The 24,537-nt window shown below is 42.7% G+C and overlaps 1 protein-coding gene across 1 annotated transcript in view; it reads right to left on the bottom strand.

Annotated features, from left to right (window-relative positions):
* LOC137372375 (lactase/phlorizin hydrolase-like) overlaps positions 1 to 24,537 on the bottom strand; it is an 89,038-nt gene that overhangs the window by 13,103 nt on the left and 51,398 nt on the right. Inside the window, exons 10-15 of the mRNA XM_068036267.1 lie at positions 20,542 to 20,832; positions 19,227 to 19,425; positions 17,289 to 17,491; positions 12,133 to 12,242; positions 11,015 to 11,149; positions 5,578 to 5,801 (exon numbers count right to left, since the gene is read on the bottom strand). Coding sequence (XP_067892368.1) covers positions 5,578 to 5,801; positions 11,015 to 11,149; positions 12,133 to 12,242; positions 17,289 to 17,491; positions 19,227 to 19,425; positions 20,542 to 20,832 — 1,162 coding nt within the window. The remainder of the gene's footprint in view (positions 1 to 5,577; positions 5,802 to 11,014; positions 11,150 to 12,132; positions 12,243 to 17,288; positions 17,492 to 19,226; positions 19,426 to 20,541; positions 20,833 to 24,537) is intronic.

Raw genomic sequence — 24,537 nt, 5'->3', positions numbered from 1 at the left:
CCACTGTGCTAAATGGGATAGATTTCAAACAGGGCGGCAGTGGCTCAGTGGCTCAGTGGTTAGCACCGCAGCCTCACAGCTCCAGCGACCCGGGTTCAATTCTGGGTACTGCCTGTGTGGAGTTTGCAAGTTCTCCCTGTGTCTGCGTGGGTTTTCGCCGGGTACTCCGGTTTCCTCCCACCACCAAAGACTTGCAGGTTGATAGGTAAATTGGCCATTATAAATTGCCCCTAGTATAGGTAGGTGGTAGGGGGATATAGGGACAGGTGGGGATGTGGTAGGAATATGGGATTAGTGTAGGATTAGTATAAATGGGTGGTTGATGGTCGGCACAGACTCGGTGGGCCGAAGGGCCTGTTTCAGTGCTGTATCTCAAAATAAAAAATAAATAAAATAAAACAGATCTTGCAACTCAACACTGGGCATCCATGAGGTGCTGTGGGCCATCTGCAACCTCATGGCCCGGCATATCCCCTACTCTACCACTACCATCAAGCCGGGGGTGAACCCTGGTTCAATGAAGAGTTCACGAGGGCATGCCAGGAGCAGCACCAGGCATACCTAAAAATGAGGTGTCAGCCTGGTGAAGCTACAACACAGGATTATTTGCATGGCAAACAGTGGAAGCAGCATGCAATAGATAGCGCTAAGCAATCCCACAACCAACAGATCAGAGCTAAGCTCTGCAGTCCTGCCACATCCTGTTGTGAATGATGGTGGACAATTAAACAACTAACTGGAGGAGGAGGCTCCACAAATATCCCCATCCGCAATGATGGGGGATCCCAGCACATCACTGCAAAAGACAAGGCTGAAGCATTTGCAGCCATCCTCCTGAGGTCCCCAGCATCACAGATGCCAGTCTTCAGCCAATCCGATTCACTCCACGTGATATCAAGAAATGGTTGAAGGCACTGGATATTGCAAAGGCTATGGGCCCTGACAACATTACGGCAATAGTACTGAAGACTTGGGCTCCAGAACGAGCCGCACCCCTAGCCAAGCCGCTCCAGTACAGCTACAACACTGGCATCTACCTGGCAATGTTGAAAATTGCCCACATATGTTCTATGTACAAAAAGCAGGACAAATCCAACCCAGATAATGACCGTCCCATCAGTTTACTCTCGATCATCAGCAAAGTGACGGAAGGGGTCGTTGACTTTGCTATCAACGGGCACTTGCTCAGCAATAACCTGCTCACTGACGCTCAGTTTGGGTTCTGCCAGGGCCACTCAGCTCCTGACCTCATTACAACCTTGGTCCAAACATGGACAAAAGAGCTGAAATCAAGAGGTGAGGTGAGGTGAGAGTCACTGCCCCTGACATCAAGGCAGCATTTGACTAAGTATGGTATCAAGGATCCCGAGCAAAACTGGAGTCAATGGGAATCAGGGGGAACTCTCTCCACTCATACCTAGCACAAAGGAAGATGGTTGTGGTTGTTGGAGGTCAATCATCTCAGTAGCAGGACATCACTGCAGGAGTTCCTCAGGGTAGTGTACTAGGCCCAACCATCTTCAACTGGTTCATCAATGACCTTCTTTCCATCATAAGGTCAGAAGTGGGGATGTTCGCTGATGATTGCGCAATGTTCAGCACCATTCGCAACTCCTCAGGTACTGAAGCAGCCCCCGTCCAGATGCAGCAAGACCTGGACAACATCCAGACTTGGGCTGATGAGTGGCAAGTAACATTCGTGCCACATCAGTGCCAGGCAATGACCATCTCAAACAAGAAAGTATCTAACATTCTTCCCTTGACATTCAATGGTATTACTATTGCTGAATTCCCCACTTTCAACATTCACTCCCTTCACCACCAATGCACAATGGCATCTACAAGATGCACTGCAGCAACTCACCAAGACTTCTTCGACAGCACCTTCCAAACCCACGACCTCTACCACCTAGAAGGACAAAGACAGCAGATGCATGGGAATACCACCACCTGCAAGTTCCCCATCAAGCCACACACCATCCTGACTTGGAACTACATCACCGTTCACTGTTGCTGGATCAAAATCCAGGAACTCCCTTCCTAACAGCACTGTGGGTGTACCAACCTCACATGGCCTGCAGCAGTTCAAGAAGGCAGCTCACCACCACCTTCTCAAGGGCAATTAGGGATGGGCAATAAATGCTGACCTGGTCAGCGACACCCACATCCCACAAATGAATAATAAAGAAAAAATTATGTAGTGGCAATAACGGAAACATGGGTTAAAAATGTGAGCACTGGGCACTTAATATGCAAGGATATAAAGTGTTCAGAAAATATAAAGAAGGAAAAACAGAGGTGGGGTGGCAGTACTGATTAGGGAAGAAATTGTAGTGTTGGAAAGGGAGTATCTCCTTTGGGGGCAAGGACAGAATCCATTTGGTTAGAATTGAGAAGCAAAAAGGGTACGATCATGTTACTGGGGGTATTTCTACAGGTCTCCAAATAGTGAGAGAGAGATAGAGAAGCAAATCTTCAGGAAAGTCACAGAGACGTACAAGAACTATAGCATGGTGATATTGGGGGACTTTACCCAAATATCGATTATAATAATTTTAGTGTAAATGGTAAGGAAGAAATGTGTTCAGGAGAACTTCCTTGACCAGTATGTTCTCAGCCCAACAAGGAAGGAGGCATTGCTGGATCTGGTGCTGGGAAATGAGGTGGGCCAAGTGGATCAAGTGTCTGTGGGGAAGCACTTGGATAAGAGTGATCATTGTATCATAAGATTTAGATTAGTACCGCAGAAAAGCAAGGAGCAAAATATAGGTAGAACGTCTAGATTGGAAGACGGCTAATTTCAATGGGATGAGAGGGCCTCTAGCCAGGGTAAAATTGAACCAAAGACTGACAGGACGAACTTTATCAGAACAATGGGTTATCTTTAAGGACAGGTGCAGGATGGGTCCATTCCAAAAAGGGTGAAAGGGCATTACATTTTAACAAAACTTAGTGATACAGGTAGAGCCAAAAGTTATAATACTTATTGTAGATATAAATGGGCAGATTCTAAGAAAGTATGTTACCAAAGGAGAGACTTACTAGCCACACATATTGGGAAATCATAGGCACAATATCCATGATTTTCCATTGATTAATGGCAAAGTGGCCATGACCAAGTCTCCCTGCCAGTAGGTGGCACACATTTGTAAAATCGGCTCTATCTTTATATTTTTCAGTTTATGTTTTCTAAGATGGAAGATATGTTTGCTTTTTGCAACCAATAATAGTTTCAAAGAAATCAGTGTGGCAATATTGCACTCCTGTATGCTTCTCCTACTGTGCAATTCAACTGCAATGGGCTGCATTTTGAGAGCCTGCTCCTGAAGTAGGCAGCAGACGTAAATAAATGCCCACACAGGCACCACATCATGGCGCCCAATCCCGCGATCACATGGAGGGGGCGGGCGAGCCATCGCAGGCAACAGCGTTCGGCGCCAATACGCAGGTGCCAGAGCCATTTATAAAGGGCATACAGCCCTTCATGGAGATTTTAAAATTAAAGGGCCAGGTCAGTTCAATGACTAAAAAAAACAGAATTAAATGACCATTATATTCATTTGCACACATGCCCCCACCACCCCCCCCCCCCACCTCCCCCACCAATGGCATTTCAAAACATTCCTGCACTTTTCCTCCCTGGAATTTGTTTATTAAGAATTTGACCTCTCCCCCTGCAACGTTCCACACCTTTGTCCTTTACTCCTTCCCGTCACCGCCCCCCCCTCCTACCAATCCACAGCGATGTCACCCCATTCTCCCCCTCCCGCACAGAGAAAAAAATCCTCCTTCCCTCTCCCCACAGGTGTTGCGCCACGTTTCCCTGAGCGGGGACTCTGAGGCATGGTATTGTCGGCCGTCCGAATGAAGATCGGTGTGGCAATTAAGGATGAGACGGGATCCTCATTTAATCAGGTATGTAAATTAGTTTACATATTCAAATGGGGGTCCCATCGCTGAGCGACAGGGTGGCCACCACGAGGCCTTCGCTGCCGCTGCCGAGATCAGCACAGAGCCTGTTGCTGTTAGGGTTGATAGCGGGCCTCCACTGCACCGACCTTCATTGCCCCCCTCCCCCAGTCAACGTTCCCGACGGCAGAGGGGCTTTAAAATCCAGCAAAATATGTTTGAAGGACAGCTCCTCACCCTTGTTTCAGCATTTCCACGACTTTCACTTGACATTTTCATGAGCCTAGCATTAACGAAGTTCCACACTGAAGGGTGGCATACTTCAATAAAGTAGTATGCAATACTACTTCACTTGCAATGGCCATCAGTTTGTATTGGGAAATCAAACTCATTAAGTTTTACAGTGAGGGGGATTTGCATATGATATTCATGGGCATAAAGTGTGTGAAAAACATGACGCTACTAAAGTACTGGGACACGGAATATCTTTTCTACTCAGTTGGCATTTTCAGCTTAGATGCAGGATAGGTTGTCTGCAGGCCAAAACCTCTTAAATGCTAATCCAACCACAGATACCACATCTGGAGTACTGTGTACAGTTTTGGTCTCCTTATTTAAGAAAGGATCTAAATGTGTTAGAGGCAGTTCAGAGAAGGTTCACTCGATTGATACCTGGGATGGGGGGGTTTATCTTATGAAGAAAGGTTGGACAGGTTGAGTCTGTATCCATTGGAGTTTAGAAGAATGAAAGGTGATTTTATTGAAATATATAAGATCCTGAGGGGACTTGGCAGGGTGGATGCTGAAAGGATGTTTCCCCTTGTGGGAGAGACTAGAATAAGGGGTCGCCCATTAAAGTAGGAGATGAGGAGAATTTTTTTCTCTGGGAGGGTTGAGAGTCTTTGGAACTCTCTTCCCCAGAGAGTGGTAGAGGCAGGGTCATTGAATATTTTTAAGGCAGAGGTAGATAAATTCTTGACTAACAAGGGAGTCAAAGGGTATCGGGGATAGATGGGAAAGTGGAGTTGAGGCAACAATCAGATCAGCCATGATCTTATTAAATGGCAGAGCAGGTTCGAAGGGGCCGAATGGCCTACTCCTGCTCCTAATTCATATATTCGTAAGTTCGTATGTTGTGGAATCTCGGCCCATTTTTATTTCAACAAGGAGCCTAGCAACTATCAGAGATAGAATGTAATACCAATAATGTGGGTTGAATTTAAAACTGGGTCCCTATTCTGAAATTACAGTATTCTAACCTACTGTAGTAAAAAGATCTCTTAGTTGGGAGACAGATGAGATGATTCAATATATAGGATATTGACCCTGTAAAAAAAAACTCTTCTTATTGGCCTTGAAAACTGTGTGATCATTTGCACGGGTTTGGCCAATTTTGGGCAAAATGGGCAGAAAAAGAAACAGCGCAACCCAATGGAAACTCTCGGCCTCGATGTTACAAAATGTTTACAATGGTAAATGAGTGAGCACTGATTAGGTTGATGTAATACCTGTGTAACACAGAACTATTTTAGGTTATTTATTACCTAGGTTTCACTTGAGCTGATATGGCAGACCTGCCACTTTTGTTGCCTTTATGAATATGTAAGGAGTATACAAAATTAGCAGAAAAATTAAAAATACGAGTGACAGACACAAAATTAACTCTACCTTTTAAAACCTCGTTTATGTAACTTTTATAATAACTGATCCTCCAAGTATCATTGAGGCCTCGATCTCCATTCTCTGAAACTCCATTTTCTGTTATGTAAATAGGAGGGTTGTTGAACTCTTTCTTAATCCAGTTAAGAATTCTCCTAAAACCCCGTGGAGCTACTTTCAGCCAGAAAGATCCAGAGCTAAGCCAGCTGCGGTCTACTGTAGTCGCAGTTCCTCTGGAAATAAAGAATGAGTGGTTTCACACAACAGATATCTGTCCTAAGTTTTAATGGAGTTGAATGCATTACAAGAAAAATCTATCTTTCATAGTTTTTCTACTATATTTCTAAGTATACTGCTGTAGATTTAATTGGCCTTGATTTTAACTTTTATCAGAGGTTGGAACTATTTTGAGGCCTCGAATTCATTTAAATGGCACCAACAAATTAGAGGCACCAAAACGATGTCCTGATGCAGCTCGCATTATTCAGGCTGGTCTATTATCAGGTAGCCCGAAGACACTAGGCTAGCAGCAAATTAAATACGGAGGGATGTCACAATGACTGTGGAGAAAGGAGCCCTGAGTGGCAGCAGCTCAGAATATAGAACCCACAAAAATAATTTCAATGAACATTTTCATGCCCTCTTCAGCTCTATCACTATGCATGTGCCAACCAGTCTATCCTAAAATAGCAATCAGGATCCTATGTATGTCATAGACACTGATTTGCATTTTAGATGAGAATTAGATTAGAATATTACAGCGCAGTACAGGCCCTTCGGCCCTCGATGCTGCGCCGAGCTGTGAAACCATCTGACCTACACTATTCCATTTTCATCCATGTGTCTATCCAATGTCCACTTAAATGCCCTTAAAGTTGGCGAATCTACTACTGCTGCAGGCAGGGCATTCCACGCCCTTACTACTCTCTGAGTAAAGAAACTACCTCTCACATCTGTCCTATATCTATCACCCCTCAACTTGAAGCTATGTCCCCTCGTGTTTGCCATCACCATCCGAGGAAAAAGACGCTCACTATCCACCCTATCTAACCCTCTGATTATCTTATATGTCTCTATTAAGTCACCTCTCCTCCTCCTTCTCTCCAACGAAAACAACCTCAAGTCTCTCAGCCTTTCCTCGTAAGACCTTCCCTCCATACCAGGCAACATCCTAGTAAATCTCCTCTGCACCCTTTCCATAGCTTCCACATCCTTTCTATAATGCGGTGACCAGAACTGCACGCAATACTCCAGGTGCGGTCTCACCAGAGTCTTGTACAGCTGCAGCATGACCTCGTGGCTCCGAAACTCGACCCCCCTACTAATAAAAGCTAACACACCATATGCCTTCTTGACAGCCCTATTAACCTGGTTAGCAACCTTCAGGGATTTATGCACCTGGACACCAAGATCTCTCTGCTCATCTACACTAACAAGAATCTTCCCATTAGCCCAGTACTCTGCATTCCTGTTACTCCTTCCAAAGTGAATCACCTCACACTTTTCCGCATTAAACTCCATTTGCCATCTCTCAGCCCAGCTCTGCAGCCTATCTATGTCTCTCTGTACCCTACAACATCCTTCGGCACTATCCACAACTCCACCGACCTTAGTGTCATCTGCAAATTTACTAACCCACCCTTCTACACCCTCTTCCAGGTCATTTATAAAAATGACAAACAGCAATGGCCCCAAAACAGATCCTTGCGGTACACCACTAGTAACTAAACTCCAGGATGAACATTTGCCATCAACCACCACCCTCTGTCTTCTTTCAGCTAGCCAATTTCTGATCCAAAGCTCTAAATCACCTTCAACCCCATACTTCCGTATTTTCTGCAATAGCCTACCGTGGGGAACCTTATCAAACGCCTTACTGAAATCCATATACACCACATCCACTGCTTTACCCTCATCCACCTGTTTGGTCATCTTCTCGAAAAACTCAATAAGGTTTGTGAGGCACGACCTACCCGTCACAAAACCGTGCTGACTATCTCTAATGTACTTATTCTTTTCAAGATGATTATAAATCCTGTCTCTTATAACCTTTTCCAACATTTTACCCACAACCGAAGTGAGGCTCACAGGTCTATAATTACCAGGGCTGTCTCTACTCCCCTTCTTGAACAAGGGGACAACATTTGCAATCCTCCAGTCTTCCGGCACTATTCCTGTCGACAATGACGACATAAAGATCAAGGACAAAGGCTCTGCAATCTCCTCCCTAGCTTCCCAGAGAATCCTAGGATAAATCCCATCTGGCCCAGGGGACTTATCTATTTTCACACTTTCCAAAATTGCTAACACCTCCTCCTTGTGAACCTCAATCCCATCTAGCCTCGTAGCCTGAATCTCAGTATTCTCAACAACATTTTCTTTCTCTACTGTAAATACTGACGCAAAATATTCATTTAACACTTCCCCTATCTCCTCTGATTCCACACACAACTTCCCACTACTATCCTTGATTGGCCCTAATCTAACTCTAGTCATTCTTTTATTCCTGATATACCTATAGAAAGCCTTAGGGTTTTCCCTGATCCGATCCACCAATGACTTCTCGTGTCCTCTCCTTGCTCTTCTTAGCTCTCCCTTTAGATCCTTCCTGGCTAGCTTGTAGCTCTCAAGCGCCCTAACTGAGCCTTCACGTCTCATCCTAACATAAGCCTTCTTCTTCCTCTTGACAAGCGCTTCAACTTCTTTAGTAAACCACGGCTCCCTCGCACGACAACTTCCTCCCTGCCTCACAGGTACATACTTATCAAGGACACGCAGTAGCTGCTCCTTGAATAAGCTCCACATTTCGATTGTTCCCATCCCCTGCAGTTTCCTTCCCCATCCTACGCATCCTAAGTCTTGCCTAATCGCATCATAATTTCCTTTCCCCCAGTTATAATTCTTGCCCTGCGGTATATACCTGTCCCTGCCCATCGCTAAGGTAAACCTAACCGAATTGTGATCACTGTCACCAAAGTGCTCACCTACATCTAAATCTAACACCTGGCCGGGTTCATTTCCCAGTACCAAATCCAATGTGGGATCGCCCCTGGTTGGCCTGTCTACATACTGTGTCAGAAAACCCTCCTGCACACACTGGACAAAAACTGACCCATCTAAAGTACTCGAACTATAGTATTTCCAGTCGATATTTGGAAAGTTAAAGTCCCCCATAACAACTACCCTGTTACTCTCACCCCTGTCGAGAATCATCTTCGCTATCCTTTCCTCTACATCTCTGGAACTATTCGGAGGTCTATAAAAGACTCCCAACAGGGTAACCTCACCTCTCCTGTTTCTAACCTCAGCCCATACTACCTCAGTAGACGAGTCCTCAAACGTCCTTTCTGTCGCTGTAATACTCTCCTTGATTAACGATGCCACACCCCCCCCTCTTTTACCATCTTCTCTGTTCTTACTGAAACATCCAAATCCCGGAATCTGCAACATCCATTCCTGCCCCTGCTCTACCCATGTCTCCGAAATGGCCACTACATCAAGATCCCAGGTACCAACCCATGCTGCAAGCTCACCCACCTTATTCCGGATGCTCCTGGCGTTGAAATAGACACACTTTAAACCAGGTTCTTGCTTGCCAGTGCCCTCTTGCTTCCTTGTAACCATATCCCTGACCTCACTACTCTCAACATCCTGTACACTGGCACTACAATTTGGGTTCCCATTCCCCTGCTGAATTAGTTTAAACCCCCCCGAAGAGCACTAGCAAACCTCCCCCCCAGGATATTGGTACCCCTCTGGTTCAGGTGAAGACCATCCTGTTTGTAGAGGTCCCACCTACCCCAGAAAGAGCCCCAATTATCCAGGAAACCAAATCCCTCCCTCCTGCACCATCCCTGCAGCCACGTGTTCAACTCCTCTCTCTCCCTATTCCTCGCTTCGCTATCACATGGCACGGGCAACAACCCAGAGATAACAATTCTGTTTGTTCTTGCTCTAAGCTTCCACCCTAGCTCCCTAAATTTCTGTCTTAAATCCCCATCTCTCTTCCTACCTATGTCGTTGGTGCCTATGTGGACCACGACTTGGGGCTGCTCCCCCTCCCCATTAAGGATCCCAAAAACACGATCCGATTTTAAAGGAGTCCACTGCCTGAAACAGACAGGCACTTTGATCACCCATTGGGTGGTGGCTCTGAAAATGGCAGCAGGTTGATTGTTGCCTTTAACAGGGCTTTACTGTGTCTATAAACCCCATCTTGATGCTGCTACTGCCCCATTAATGCTGATTTTAAATAAGCTGAAATTCATCCAATATCTTTCTAAATGTTCTTGTATTCGATTCAGAAAAAAGATATAATTACTTTAATTTGCAAAGGAAGCCATTTACATCATTTCTCCAGGATTTCCACTGGTCAATTGCTGCAGTTACAGCAGGAGACCATAGAACTCCTGACATAATTTGTTGGCGTATTTCCTTATTGTTACCCCAATGGCTTAGTGAACTTATCCAATAACATGCATTATGTCGTGCCTTAAATATAAATAATACACCAAGGCGCTTCTCAAATAGGAGTAGGGAAAATTAATATCAAGCCACAAAGAGAATTCAGAGTGGTGACCAAAAGCTTGATCAAGTAGGGGTTTTAAGGAGCTTTGAAAGATAGAAAGAGAAATGGAGAAAAAGGGAGGTTTTGAAAGGGAGTTACAGGAAGTTGATCTCAAGGCAGTTGAAGGCTGTGATATCAATAACAGGTGAAGGGGCTCAAAGTGGGGGGCAAGCACAAAAGGCCAGAGTCAGATAAATATAGTGTTGGGGAGGAAAATAAGGCTGGAAGAGTCTGCAATAGAGTGGGGACAAGGCCATGGAAGAATTTATAGATAACGACAAAGGCTTTGAATTTAAATTCATTGGGAACTGGAGCCAGTTAGATCAATGAGGGCCAACAGGACAACAAGATTGTGAATAGCTTGGTTGAAGCTAAGAGAATGGCTAGGGAAAGGGATGGAGTCAGTAGCAAGGTATTGGTGTTTGTGATGGCGCTATAAAGATGATGATCTTCTTGATGCAGCGCTGGAGGAAGTTGTGATTCATTGAGGACTTGATGCCAGACAAACAATCTGACAACACATAGATAGTTGAGGGGTCAAGGTGAGTTGTGGAGGAGTAGAGGTAAGTACCATCAGCATACGTGTGACAGCCAACCTGATGCCTGCGGTTGACATGTAAATAAAGAGAAGGTGCAGAAGGCTAGATCACTGAGGGGGCCCTGGGGTGAAATTATGGGGGAGGTAAAAGATGCCATTGCTGATGATGCACTGGATGGATTTTGGATTTGTAAAAGATGAACCATGTAAGGAGAGTTCCACAGAGTTGGATGATGGAGGAGAGGAATTGTGGGAGGATAATGTCTTGCAAAAGCTCATCGGTCTGACCAACATTTAAGTCTAATCAATTATGAACTATTTTCTATTATTAAATCTCTTACCTGTCAGCATCAAACATTGGGATAGCATTTCCAAAATTGACATTGAATGCCAAGACTGTGGTGTAGTGATTAAATCCCATATAGTCATATGTCCCCTTAATTCTGTGCTTTTCAGATTCAGTGAATTCAGGGAGTCTGAAAATAGACAGTCAGGTACGTCAAACCTTGTTTCTCTGACCAAACTCTGCTAAACATAGCTGACATTTTCAGATATCCACATAGCAGATGTTGTTATTTAAAATTATTTTCGTTTGAGTACTGGATTTTGTAGAGAGGTACAGTTGGAGAAGAATATACTTAAAATGATCTTAGTGCATGCTCAAGGTTTAATTTATGTGCAAGGAAGAGACTCGTTTTGTTTTAAGTCACGTAAAATTTACAAAACCTAAAATTTTCAGTAGCCCAACCTAGCCTGTAAAGTGCTCAGCCTATAGGTGTCCTGATTGGTAAAGTAAACTCCAGTATTTATAACTCCTCAATTAATATTCCCCACTTAATCCTCTCTCAAAGAATTATAAGGGAGTTATAGTTGTTGGATTTTTATTACATTACTTGTTCTAATTTTTTGACAACTTTGTTATTTCATTGCAGTTATGTTCTAAATGTGAAACATCAGGGGAGATCGTCCTGTATGGGTGCCTGGCAGGTGTCTGACAAGAAGTAGTTGGCTGATCTATTATGGAATAAGGCAGAAGGCCAAGAATGTGCTTTCTCAACACATTTTAGTGAAAATTACAATGTATTTACAGCACAGTAACAAACCATTCAGGCCAACTGGTGTCTAGCAAACTCAATTCCCCAGGTGCTGTGAAAGTGTCTTTGTCCTAGTGATTATGCTACTCAGAATTCCATCTGAACCATTGATTCAGTGTACAATTGCAGCTATATCATTAAATTATTTTATTAGATACTAGATTTTCATGTATTAATGTTAATAGCTATCAAAGGATTTCAATCATTTTTCAGTATCAGCAATAATTTAAAACAAAGCTCCAATTTATAGACGAAAAGTAAAATTATGTGTTGGTGAATCTGAGAAAATTGGAGCTAATGGACCAATGAAAATTTGCTTTTCCACTTTAGATACTTGAGTTATTGAAATTGTGTTGATTTCCTACCGAGATTTAGCCAAGCCTTGAGCCAAACTCTTCTCTCTCACACGTGCTTTCATCACCTCGTTGTAGTCACCATCTTTGAAAATTGGATATGCAAACCAACCACCATAAAACTAAAAGAACAAAAAGCATAAAATTACATTTCAACAGTGTCCTAACTCTACAACTTTTCTTCAACTGTTATACAGTTCATGTCAAAAGAAATTAGTGGATAAATCAGTTACAAATGAAATGAGAAGTCTTACTGTACAATGTTTAAATAAATACAAAATAAGTATGCATCTAGAGAGTATCCCTGCTCAATTAAAATCTGTAATATAATCATTTAAAGTGTCCTACTTCATATTTACAGAGCGATAGAACAGAGTGGATAAATACTCTTGGATATGGTGGATTCACTCCTCTCAAGCTATGAACTTTGAAGCCAGGCTGCGGGGCCATAAAGGGACCTTGTTCACTCTGATTCTATAATGAAATGGCATTGCTGGAATGATGAACTAAACTTCAGAATGGTACATGCCATTAGCGCGTAATGGATGAAGGACTTCTGATCAGGAAAATAAGTGGCCAAGTTCTAATCATCACTAGGTGAACGTTTAACTTCTATCATTCAAAACACATAGCCAATGAAGAAGTCATCCTGTTCGTTCATGCATAGAGAACATCGTGGTGGAAAAGTTAGAAGTATGATTCAAAAGGAAAATCTTTACTGTCAACAATTGTTTCTTAAGAGTAACACAAAGCAATAGGACATGCTTGTTGAGTCTCAAGCCCAGTTTGACCTTTAGAAAAAGTGTTGTGTGATGCAAGATGCTATCCTACAGAAAGGAGAAAGCACAGAGATAGTATGTTGAAAGTCAGAGCACAAAATACATCTCCTATTTGGTTATTAAATAATAAATAGCACAGGGAAGAAAATAATGAAGAAATCCTTCGCACAGCCACAATGTTTCACATTAATTCAGAGCAACATAAATGCTGAAGTTACAGTTGTCTTTGTGTGGAGTGTTACTTTCTAATCATATAATTAGTTCAAAATCCAACGTTTCAGTCTTCTCTTTAGACTCTAAACTCGAGTTCTGTTCATTTTAGTCTATTTTTGGCTGTGTAAACTGGAGGCCTAAAAGAATGCTTCATTGAGGAGAGATAAAAGATGACATTTTCTATTTTCCTGCAAATATGTTGATGTTGTTGCTTCTGAGTGTATAGTTGAATCTTAGATTTCACCTGAGATATGGACTCTAGTTCAACAGATCCATGTAAATCCAGATGGAAGACTTACTGAATTTATTTCTCTTGTAAGAGAAGTGAGGCAAGGTTGTTCAGCATTACCCATCTTATTTGATTCTTTATCTTTGGGTTGGATGGTCTCTCAGTGTTAGTTCCAGGCATTTGTAAAGAATTACAACATAGCTTTCTGTGGATGATGGTATTATTGGTGGAACGAGCATCAACAATGAGCTAACCGTGGGGTACAACGGTGGATGCCCTAAGTACAATATTATTGTTTTGATTGGCTCAAAGGGTGATCTTGATGATCTTGATTGGAAAATACTAGGGGTATCCATCCAATTATTGATTCACATTAATACCTGACCATCTCAGGCGGGGGCAAGATTTTCAGGGCCATGGGAGAAAGACTGAAAGAAGGTATTTTGTTTTTTTTTAAATCAATCTTCAGTAACAGCAAAGTCCCAAGCTAAGCTCGTGATCATAAAATGTGTGTCTCAACAGTTCTTCTTCATGATTCAGAATTCTTAAGCATGTAGCAACTTGCTTCAGTTCCTGTGTCAGGTGAGATAGATTTGATTGAAAAAGGGGAAACAGTTGCAGGAAAGGAAGGCTACAGCCTACACCAACCTGTCATTCAGCAACTAGGAGGGGGAGCCAGCTTACATAAAGGCTGGTTATAATGTCATGTACTTATTAATCCAGGATTCAGTGACTACCATGATTGGCTTTCAGAGAGGCAGGCATTTATTGCTAAAACTCAGCATCATCATCTGATGAAATTTATAGTTGATGGGGTATGATGGTATATGTCCATACTGTGGGTAACAGAATTGTAGAAATGCCTTCACACATCTTATGACGGGTAATGCTGTCCATTATGGGGCGTGAAGACTTCCTGGTATTTAGATAGTGAGAGCTTAAACCTGCATCAGTTGTCTAATGACCAAATCTTGACTCTCCTCCTGATTAATGAGCCAGTTCAATGACGTTGGAAAGGGTAGATCAGGAATTGGGATCTTTTGTAGTCAGCTCCAAATAACATTGCAAGTCAATGCCCTAATAAGAACCTTATTAGTACTTTGTGTTGGCAAGAAGTATGGTTTTAATCTAAAACAAAAGCAAAATACTGCCAATGTTGGAAATCTGAAACAAAAACAGAAAATGCTGGAAATACTCAGTAAGTCAGGCAGCATCTGTGGAGAGAAAAGCAGAGTTAGCATTTCAGGTCTGTGACCTTTCAGTAGTTTTGGTGCAGTTCCCCTGATTTCCAGCTGTAACTTTGACCTAATTGGCTGGAATCCTAGGCTCAGGAGTAGCTGTCCTCGTGAACCTTATGACTGAGGCACTGAATTGTAATCTACAGCTGGATGTCAGAATTCATAACTTTGAACAACCAATTTAAGACAACCATAATTCAGGGCTTAACAAATTCATTGCTACCCAGCAGTCTGTTTTCACACAGACCTTTATCCGCAATAAGAGAGACTGCCCATCAGCAGGGCACTGGCAGGAGCTGGCACAGATAGTGTCTGTCAGGGTGATGTCATTTTCATTCCTGATAGCCACCTAACACCTCACCCACAAGGTGGTTCCATAGATCTGAACCCAGACAGTGAGATGCAGTAGACTTTTTAAAAATACAAACAGGCTTTCTCTTGCTCATATATATTCCTGTGCTTTCAGAAAGCATATTTTCCATCGTTAAAAGAAACATACTATCCGCAAGATAGAAAAGACACGTCATCTGAAAATTTGACCAGTGTTTCAGAACATTATAGCTAAAGAAAACTGACCTATGTTTAAATTATCAGTTGCCTGCTGAGATCGTTTTGTTTGTACAAGAAGTTACTTGACTGTGGGACTACGATAACTAAGCCCAGCTCTATCCTTGGCCCGGATTTTGCGGTAGAAGTAATGGTGAGGCTAGCAGTGAAGGGCGCTGTTAACATGCAAATCGGATAGCAACTTCCAGTGACTACACATTCACCGTTAAATGTGTAAATCAGAAAGTTGCCTTCTGAGATGCCTTCCTTCTCCAAAAACTGCACGAGAATGGTATCTCACCAAGGAACTCACTATTGAGATACATGGAACCATGTAAAGTTGCTGTACTTACCTGATAGATACCGACTAAACTTGTAAGTAAAAGATCGGTGTTGTCCATTCCAGTGTAAGTAAAATTTTCACAGTGTGGCAAGTCTTAATTAATGTTAAACAATCTCACTGGCATTGGAAATTGTGGTGTGTCATTCCTTCCGATTTTAACTATTGTCAGAAATTTGAAATTAATTTTTCTTTTTACCTCTTTTATTGCTCTCTTAATCCAATCTTTCTTTCCCTCTTTTTATTTTGCTTTCTGTACCTGAATTGACATTGAATTCAATATTCTAATTCACACTTCCTGGTTCAGACTCTGCTGCTCATTAATGATTCTTCAATCTGATTGGTTAAAGAGATACATTGTTGATTGCCCTATTCACACACCTCCCAGATGCTCTGTAGAGGGCACTGCACTGACAAGAGCTTCCATTGCAAAAGCCCATATAACATCTATGAGCAAGTGGAATTGTAATGGTTCACCACTGACCACAAAATCTGACTCATTGGGCTGGATTTAGTGAAGGTGGTAGGGTAGAGGCCTGCTACCCGACCCGAACCTGATGACGTGTCGGGTAGGGGTCGGGTCAGGCCCATCTTCAGGATACGGCCTTCGGGCTCAGGTCGGGTCAGGCCGAGACCAGGTAGAGTCGGGTCAGGTACACACGGTAAGTGCTCTGCTGGTAAGTATTGAAATAAAAAAAACTTACCCGAGCTGGGAGTCCGGGACGAAACTGAGTGTGCGCAGTGAGCGAGTGACGTCACTATGATGTCATCACACATGCGCTGCAGCTTTTTGCAGGTTCGGTGTCAGGAAGGTAAGTAATGGGATGGTCGGGTTGGGCTCGGGTCAGGTTGAATCAGGACGGGTTCGGGTCGGGTCGGGCTTGGGTCGGGGCGGGGCAAAATCGGAGGAACTCGGGCTGGGTCGGGCTCGGGTCCGCTGTGGTTCGGTCGGGTTCGAGTCAGGTTTTTTTTTCCCTGAGCAGGTGTCCCACCGCCAGAGCACAAAGCGAGGTGGGGGGTGGGGAGGGGTTGGTGTTACGGGGCGGCTATCCTGCTTCAGTGTGCGGCAGCAGGCAATTAAGTGGCTGCTGCTGGGGCTGCTGTCCCTTATAAGGATGGTGGCCCGCGCCCAGGAGCTGCTGGCCCAATCAGAAGACCAGCAGCTCAGCAGTGCCACCACTAGTGGAGGATGAGGGTGCATTGATAGCCGTGTGTCCTCAAAGGCAGGTAAATGGGGTCTGGGTGCACTGGGGCCAGTCAACAGGCCCCAACAAGGTTGGGGGGGGGGCGTCAAGGGGGAGGTAGGTGTCAGTGGTCGCTGAGAGCAGGCAGCACTTTTGCCGTGGGGATGGCAATTGCTGCCAGGTGTACCTCTCTGTGCCAAAGAGTGCACAAAAATGCAGGCCATCCACACCCAGCCCCCAACCTCCCAGAGCCTCGCCCCAGCGGCAGCGGACCTCCCAGTTGCTGGTAAAATGCCAGAGATGAGAAGAGGCCCTTAATTGGCCACTTAAATGGCTCAATTAGGCTCTGGTTGGTCTGTCTGCCAACTTTCCTGCCACTGGCAAAATGGCACGGTGCGGGAAGATGTCAGGCACACCACACAACACCTTCCCGCATCATCTTGCCAGCCTTCCCACCTCCCAGCCCGTACTCAAACAGCTGGTAAAATTCAGTCCATTGTTCACACACGTAGCCTCCAAATGGAAACACTCAACAGTGATACAGGAGCAGGAACCGGGGTTGTTTATTTCCCCCTTTCTTAATGCAGTTCAGCTTATTGAACAAAATAAGATGTAAACTAATGCTAGATTGTTTCTTACCATCAAATGCCTATTTGCAGCATCAATGTCTTCCTGTTTATAAGGGTTCCTTGGCTCAACCCAGTCAGAATTGATAGTAATGGAGATCAGCCCTCCCTGGTGTGGTCTGTAAGTTTCATTGTACAAGTGCCAAACTTCAGCATGTGCTTTGATTAGATTGTGACCAACAATATAAGGAGCTGTGCCTAATCTCATGTTAATACCTTCAAACACAAGAGGTAGTGATTAATTAGATAAAAAAGGATTCATACTTTTCAGAATAAAACAGCTAGAATATGCCAGTCAAAATCACTTGTTATCTATCAATTCCACTTTTGTGATATAGTTCTTCTGATGTTTTATCACTATATTACTATAATTAAAACTGTTGGTAATACACCAACAGAAAATTCAACAAAGTATCAAAGTAAACTCATTGGGGATTTTGAGGACATTTTATCCAGCTTGCCCAATGCAAAACTGACAGGATCGGCTGCAACTACGGTTTAACACCTTCTCAATTTTGCTCCATATGAAGTCAATGGAATGTAGCATTGGGCAGGGTGTAAAACCAGCATTCCATCCAATCCTGTGGAATTCCTGCCTGGAGGGCTGGGTTAAAATTTGTGTTATTAGGTACATTCCTATTAACCATTACACTTAGCTCTTCTTCAGTAGTGTTTTGCACCCAAAATTGCATCATGAGATTCAGCCTCTCTACAGCATCAGATATGGTTGTGAACAACCGCAAAAGAACAAATGGATATTCCATTGGTTACAGTGTATCTTATAGGTATCCGTTCTCCCTGGAAAACTTAGAGAAAATAATAAAATATTTGGCTTGGATGGAAGTTTGAACTGACGTGTGAATCAGTTTTGAGACCTAGGACTTCCTTTTATTCAAATCCACCTGTCACAGCTGGATACTATAGACAAGTCCATAATCATGACTGTCTGACTCTTGTTGAACTGTCTTACACAGGCTAAACTGTATAATATATTAATTTCTAGTACAGAACCCACAATCTATATGTAAAATATTCAAATACTTGAATTTTTGGTTTCGATCACTGGCTTACATAGGAACATAGGCCTTAGGAGCAGGAGTAAGCCATTCGGCCCTTCAAGCCCACTCTGCTATTTGATAAGATCATGGCTGATCTGGCTGTGATCTCAACTCCACTTGCCCCCATAACCCTTGACTTCCATGTCTATCAAAAATCTATATAACTCAGCCCTGAATAAATTCAATGTCCCAGCCTCCACTTCTTCCTGGGGAAGAGAATTGCACAGGCTAATGACCCTCTGAGAGAAAAAAAATTATTTTCATCTCCGTCTTAAAAGGAAGACCTTTTATTCTTAAACTGTGTGCCCAAGTTCTAGTCTCCCCCACAAGAGGAAACATCCTCCAGATATCCACTCTATCAAGTCCCCTCAGGATCTTATATATTTCAATCAGATTGCCTCTCATTCTTCTAAACTCCAACGGGTATGGGACCAACCTGTTCAGCCTACATAAGGTAAGCCCTTCATCCCCGGAATGAGTTCAGTGAACCTTCTCTGAACTGCTAACGCAATTATATCCTTTTTCAATTAAGGAGACCAAAACTGTACACAGTACTCCTGATGTGATCTCACCTAGGCTCTGTACAACTGCAGTAGAACCTCCCTACTTTTATATTCAATTCCCTTTGCATTCGATATGAAAGTCCAATAGGTCCAATGAAATTGTTAGACTTCCACATACTGTAAGCCTAAGGCATTACAGGTTACTGAATTCACAGAGAGGAAAAACTATGAGATGCAAAAAAATTCATTAAAAATTTGAGAAAATTATTATTCACATTATAGCCTTTGGATAGTGTTAAACAGTTTAGGCAGTACTTTGCCCCTAAGAGTTTTCACATACACGATATACATACATGCGATTGAAAAAGAACACCTGTACATATACAATACCTGGTGCAGATGTGCCATAGCCATAACCAAGAAGTGCTGCATTGTAAGGCTCATTCAAAGTTATCCAGAACTTCACCCTGTCACCTAATCTTTGAAAGCAGAAATCAGCATAGTCTACGTATCGGTCAATGATGCTACTATTTTCCCAGCCACCGACATCTTGCAGAGCTTGAGGGAGATCCCAGTGATAAAGGGTAACCTATAGATAACCAGCAGATGATAAGCATAAATTAGAGTGCTCATCATTGTCCTTCACTTTTTCCAGATAATCTGATCACAATGTTTTTGAAGTGTATTTTATACTTCAATCTTAATGCTCAAAATATGTTCCCAATCTTTTGACAGCAAGATACAGAAGCAAATGACAGTTACAAATTTTCAAAACCAGCTAATGCCAAATGAAATATCACCTCTGTAAACAAGTCAGTTGCTAAAATCAATAATTTGTAATAAACACAAAGATTATAGGAAGACCTACAACAAATGTATTCACCAAGAACCAATCTTTTAAAATTCATTAAAAGTAGAAATGCTCTTGAATTATCAAGTTAGTCATTACTGGGCTACTTTACTTATTTGAAGTTAATTACCTGTTGCTTTACTTAAATACACCATCCCATTGCAAACAAGAGGAAAAAAATGCAATGATTCATTGTTACTTGCTAAATTTAACACCATTTCAGCAATCACAGACTAAAATGTGTTTACCTCAGAATTAACTTTTCTGTCCCTCTTTTTTTTGTCAATGTTCTTCCTTCTGCTCCTACTTTCCTGAAGCACTTTGACCTCTTGCTGGGCTCAGGTTCCAGAGACATCAATGTCCTCTCCTGCCCAAGCCAGAACCTTGTCCAGTTTTTTCATGTGTGAGCCTAAATGGTGACAGATGGCATGCTATTCGTGTACGGGGTCCATGACATCTGCTGCTGTCTGCACGTTATCCACACACAGGCATTCTCCAGCAGAGGTACTGATCATGAACAGAACCCATTCTCCCCCCACTAAACCAGGGGTGCTGAAACCACCACTGCCCCAGCTAAGATTAGCTCATTCAGAACAGACTGGGATTAAACCTGGTGCCTAAGGTGAGTCCTCAAGAAAGCTCATAGTTAGCTTTTTTAGTTGAGTCGAGATCTTCTTGAATATACATTTCGAGCTGAGGGATGTTAAAATAAAATTACCAAATTGAAAGTGCCAGAAAATATGTGTACTTGTTAATCCTTTGAGTGTAAGTGGCTGCACTTGATGTTTAGCTCCGTTGATACTTTATATGCATTGCTTGCTAACAAATATATTTTTGCTAATCAGTGGTACTCACCTGAGGTTTAATGTTAGCTGCAAGAAGACCATCGATAAACTTTATATAGTAGTTTAAACCAACTTCATTTACAAGTCGTGTGGTTCCATCTGGGAGAATGCGAGACCAGGATAGGGAAAAGCGATAATGGTTCACTTTCAGTTGTTTCAGAATAGCCAAATCTTCTTCAATCTTGTGATAGCTGTCACATGCTACATCGCCAGTATCATCATTGCCTACTTTCAAGGGAGTATGACTAAAGGTGTCCCATATACTAAGTCCTTTCCCATCAGCTCTCCAAGCTCCTTCAATCTATAGTGAATTAGAGAACAGTAAATATACAATTTGTTTATATTTTTAAATATTTTCTTTGCATTATGCCTCCCATAAAATATTGCCCATTATTTGTCCTTCATGTGTCTTTTACAAATATAGAGGAAGAGTCATTATCACAACAAAAATCTGCTCTTTCTTCATTCTCAAAGTATTTTCTAACCTCCAAATAACATCTATCAGCCATGAGAACAGAGTCTGAATAGTGGATATCTTTACAAATATTATCAACTGAACTGCACAAAGGAAAGTACATTTTCTGATTAATTATTGATTATTGAATTCACTGTCAATAATTGATTTCCATTATGAGTATTGCCACATAGTGCACTAACTGCAACATTGCTTTACTAAGCAACTCAGCAGTAATGCTGGTACAAGTATGAGCGGAGATTAAATATGATAAATTTATGCCCATAATATGTCTTTCTGACAGCGGTTCTAATTGATGCAAAAAGCTTCTGATCAGAATAAGGTGGATGGCACCACAGTTGTCCCTACTATTTCCCAATGCTAATCCTGGATTTGCATTCATCCATCCTAGGATTGCCAGGCAATTGTTGGCTGCGGATGCTTTGATTTAAATAGATTGGGAAAGACAAATTACTTGTTTTAAAGGATAGTTTATAAGTGTTTTTGAGCAATTAAAAAGAAAATAATTTCTGTGGGATTCCACTCTCCTTGTAGCAGAGAAGAAACAGAAAGATGCCAGGCAGGTGAGGTTGTACCACAGGACCTCTGTGCCCACCAGTTATCAATGCGCATACTCAGGTAGAGGTGAATTTACCTCAAATTGCCAAGGAAGGCAGTAGCAGAACTGTGTTGCATGCTATAATCTTAAATCCAAACTAAATCACAGGCACAGTCAATGGGTGTGAAGGGTACTTTAGCTCCTACACTTCATCTTTCAATTTTTTAATCTGGCTGTCCTATGAAGAGGATATCATGGAGTGTCAAACAGAACAATCCCCCTCACAGTTGCTTTATGTATCACAATGGGTGGTTGTTGGTCGGCACAGACTCGGTGGGCCGAAGGGCCTGTTTCAGTGCTGTATCTCTAAAAAAAAAACATCTACTTTACCCGCTATAAAAGAGAGGGTCAAGTATTGACTTCTCTGTCCACTTGCCTGCAGGCTCCATTTTATACCTCCACTTTGGATTTCCTTTCACTTCATTTCTGCCTGATTTTTCTTTCCTGTCTTCTTCAACCATGATAAAGGTGTTAATAGTTTGCAATACCTTTTGAGCCTTTCCATAAGCCCCACAAATTTTGCCACCCTATGTGGCCACATACTTTTAATTGCAAGCAATCGCAGCTCATTGCACTTCTGGCTAGCTTTGCCCTAACGTAGCCATTCTGAATTGTATTTCACCAGCAACTGAAAATCTACTCTAGTGTGTTTGGCTTGGCCCTGAAATTGTTGACAGTATCAAGTCCTAAATTAAATATCCCTGAAAGTGTATTCAATCATTAATAAAGATAAACTGTCAAAATGGATTTTTTTCCAATAGAAACACTCTATTGAGTTGAATCTGGGCTCAGAAAACTGGAGTGCAATTTCCTAAAATGTACAATGCCAGAACTTTCTCCCAAGATGACAGGCTATTCTGCAGTGCAACATCCCAGCTAGCAGCCCATTTCAGCAGAGGTTGTGGTGCAGGTTAGGGTACATAGACTTATAGAGTCAAAGAGTTATACAGCACAGAAACAGGCCCTTCGGCCCACCGTGACCATGCTGGCCATCAAGCCTATCTATTCTAATCCCATTTTCCAGCACTTGGCCCATAGCCTTGTATGCTATGGCATTTCAAGTGCTCATCTAAATACTTCTCAAATGTTGTGAGGGTTCCTGCTTCTACGACCTCTTCAGGCAGCGTATTCCCGATTCCAACCATCCTCTGAGTGAAATTTTTTTCCCCCAAATCCTCTATAAACCTCCTGCCCCTCACCTTGAATCTATGCCCCCTGTACACAGTACTCCAGTTGTGGCCTAACTAGTGTTTTATACAGCTCCATCATAACCTCCCTGCTCTTATATTCTATGCCTCGGCTAATAAAGGCAAGTATCCCATATGCCTTCCTAACTACCTTATCTACCTCTGCTGCTGCCTTCAGTGATCTATGGACAAGTACACCAAGGCCCCTCTGACACTCTGTACTTCCTATGGTCCTACCATCCATTGTATATTCCCTTGCCTTGTTAGTCCTCCCAAAATGCATCACTTCAGACTTCTCAGGATTAAACTCCATTTGCCACTGCTCTGCCCATCTTACTGGCCCATCTATATCGTCCTGTAATCTAAGGCTTTCCTCCTCACTTTTTATGACACCACCAATTTTCGAGTCATCTGCGGACTTACTGATCATACCTCCTATATTCACATCTGAATCATTAATGTACACTACAAATAGCAAGGGTCCCTGCACCGATTCCTGCGGTACACCACTAGTCACAGGCTTCCAATCACAAAAACAACCCTCGACCATCACCCTCTACCTCCTGCCACTAAGCCAATTTTGGATTCAATTTGCCAAATTGCCTTGGATCCCGTGGGCTCTTACCTTCTTGACCAATCTCCCATGCCGGACATTATCAAAAGCCTTACTGAAGTCCATGTAGAGTACATCAACTGTTTTACCCTCATCTACACATCTAGTCACCTCCTTGAAAAATTCAATCAAATTTGTTAGACGTGATCTCCCCTGACAAAGCTATGCTGACTATTCTTGATTAATCCCTGCCTCTCCACGTGGAGATTAATCCTGTCCCTCAGAAATTTTTCCAATATTTTCCCTACCACTGATGTTAGACTCACTGGCCTGTAATTACCTGGTTTATCCCTACTACCCTTCTTGAATAATGGTACCACACTCGCTGTCCTCCAATCCTCTAGCACATCTCCTGTGGCCAGAGAGGATTTGAAAATTTGTGTCAGAGCCCCTGTAATCTTCTCCCCTGTCTCACATAGCAGCCTGGAATACATCTCATCTAGGCCTGGAGATTTATCTACTTTTAAGCCCACTAAAACTGCTAATACCTCCTACCTTTCAATGCTAATTTGTTCATGTATATCACAATCCCCCTCCCTGATCTCTACACCTACATCGTCCTTCTCCATAGTGAACACAGATGAAAAGTAATGATTTAAAACCTCACCTACATCCTCCGGCTCCACACACAGATTGCCACTTTGGTCCTTAATGGGCCCTACTCTTTCCCTGGTTATCCTCTTGTCCTTAATATACTTATAAAACACCTTGGGATTTTCCTGTTTCTTGCCCTCCTGTGTTTTTTCATGCCCCCTCTTTGCTCTCCTAATTACTTTGTTTAAGTACCCCCGCCCCCCCCCCACACACACTTTCTATACTCCTCTAGTGCCTCCGCTGTTTTCAGCCCTCTGAATCTACCATAAGCCTCCTTTTTTTTTCCTTATCCAATCCTCTATTGGATATCCTGGGTTTCCTGGACTAATTGGTCCTACCCTTCACCTTTATGGGAACATGTTGGCTCTGAACTATCACTATTTCCTTTATGAATGACTCCCACTGGTCTGATGTAGACTTTCCTACAAATAGTTGCTCCCAGTCCACTTTGGCCAGATCCTGTTTTATCATATTGAAATAGGCCTTCCCCGAATTCAGTACCTTTATTTCCAGTCCATCTTTGTCCTTTTCCATAACTA

The sequence above is a fragment of the Heterodontus francisci genome, chromosome 7 (genome assembly GCF_036365525.1).
Source record: "Heterodontus francisci isolate sHetFra1 chromosome 7, sHetFra1.hap1, whole genome shotgun sequence".
NCBI lineage: Eukaryota > Metazoa > Chordata > Chondrichthyes > Heterodontiformes > Heterodontidae > Heterodontus > Heterodontus francisci.
Note: the sequence above shows the minus strand (reverse complement) of the source record. Positions and strands in the feature narration are given on the sequence as shown.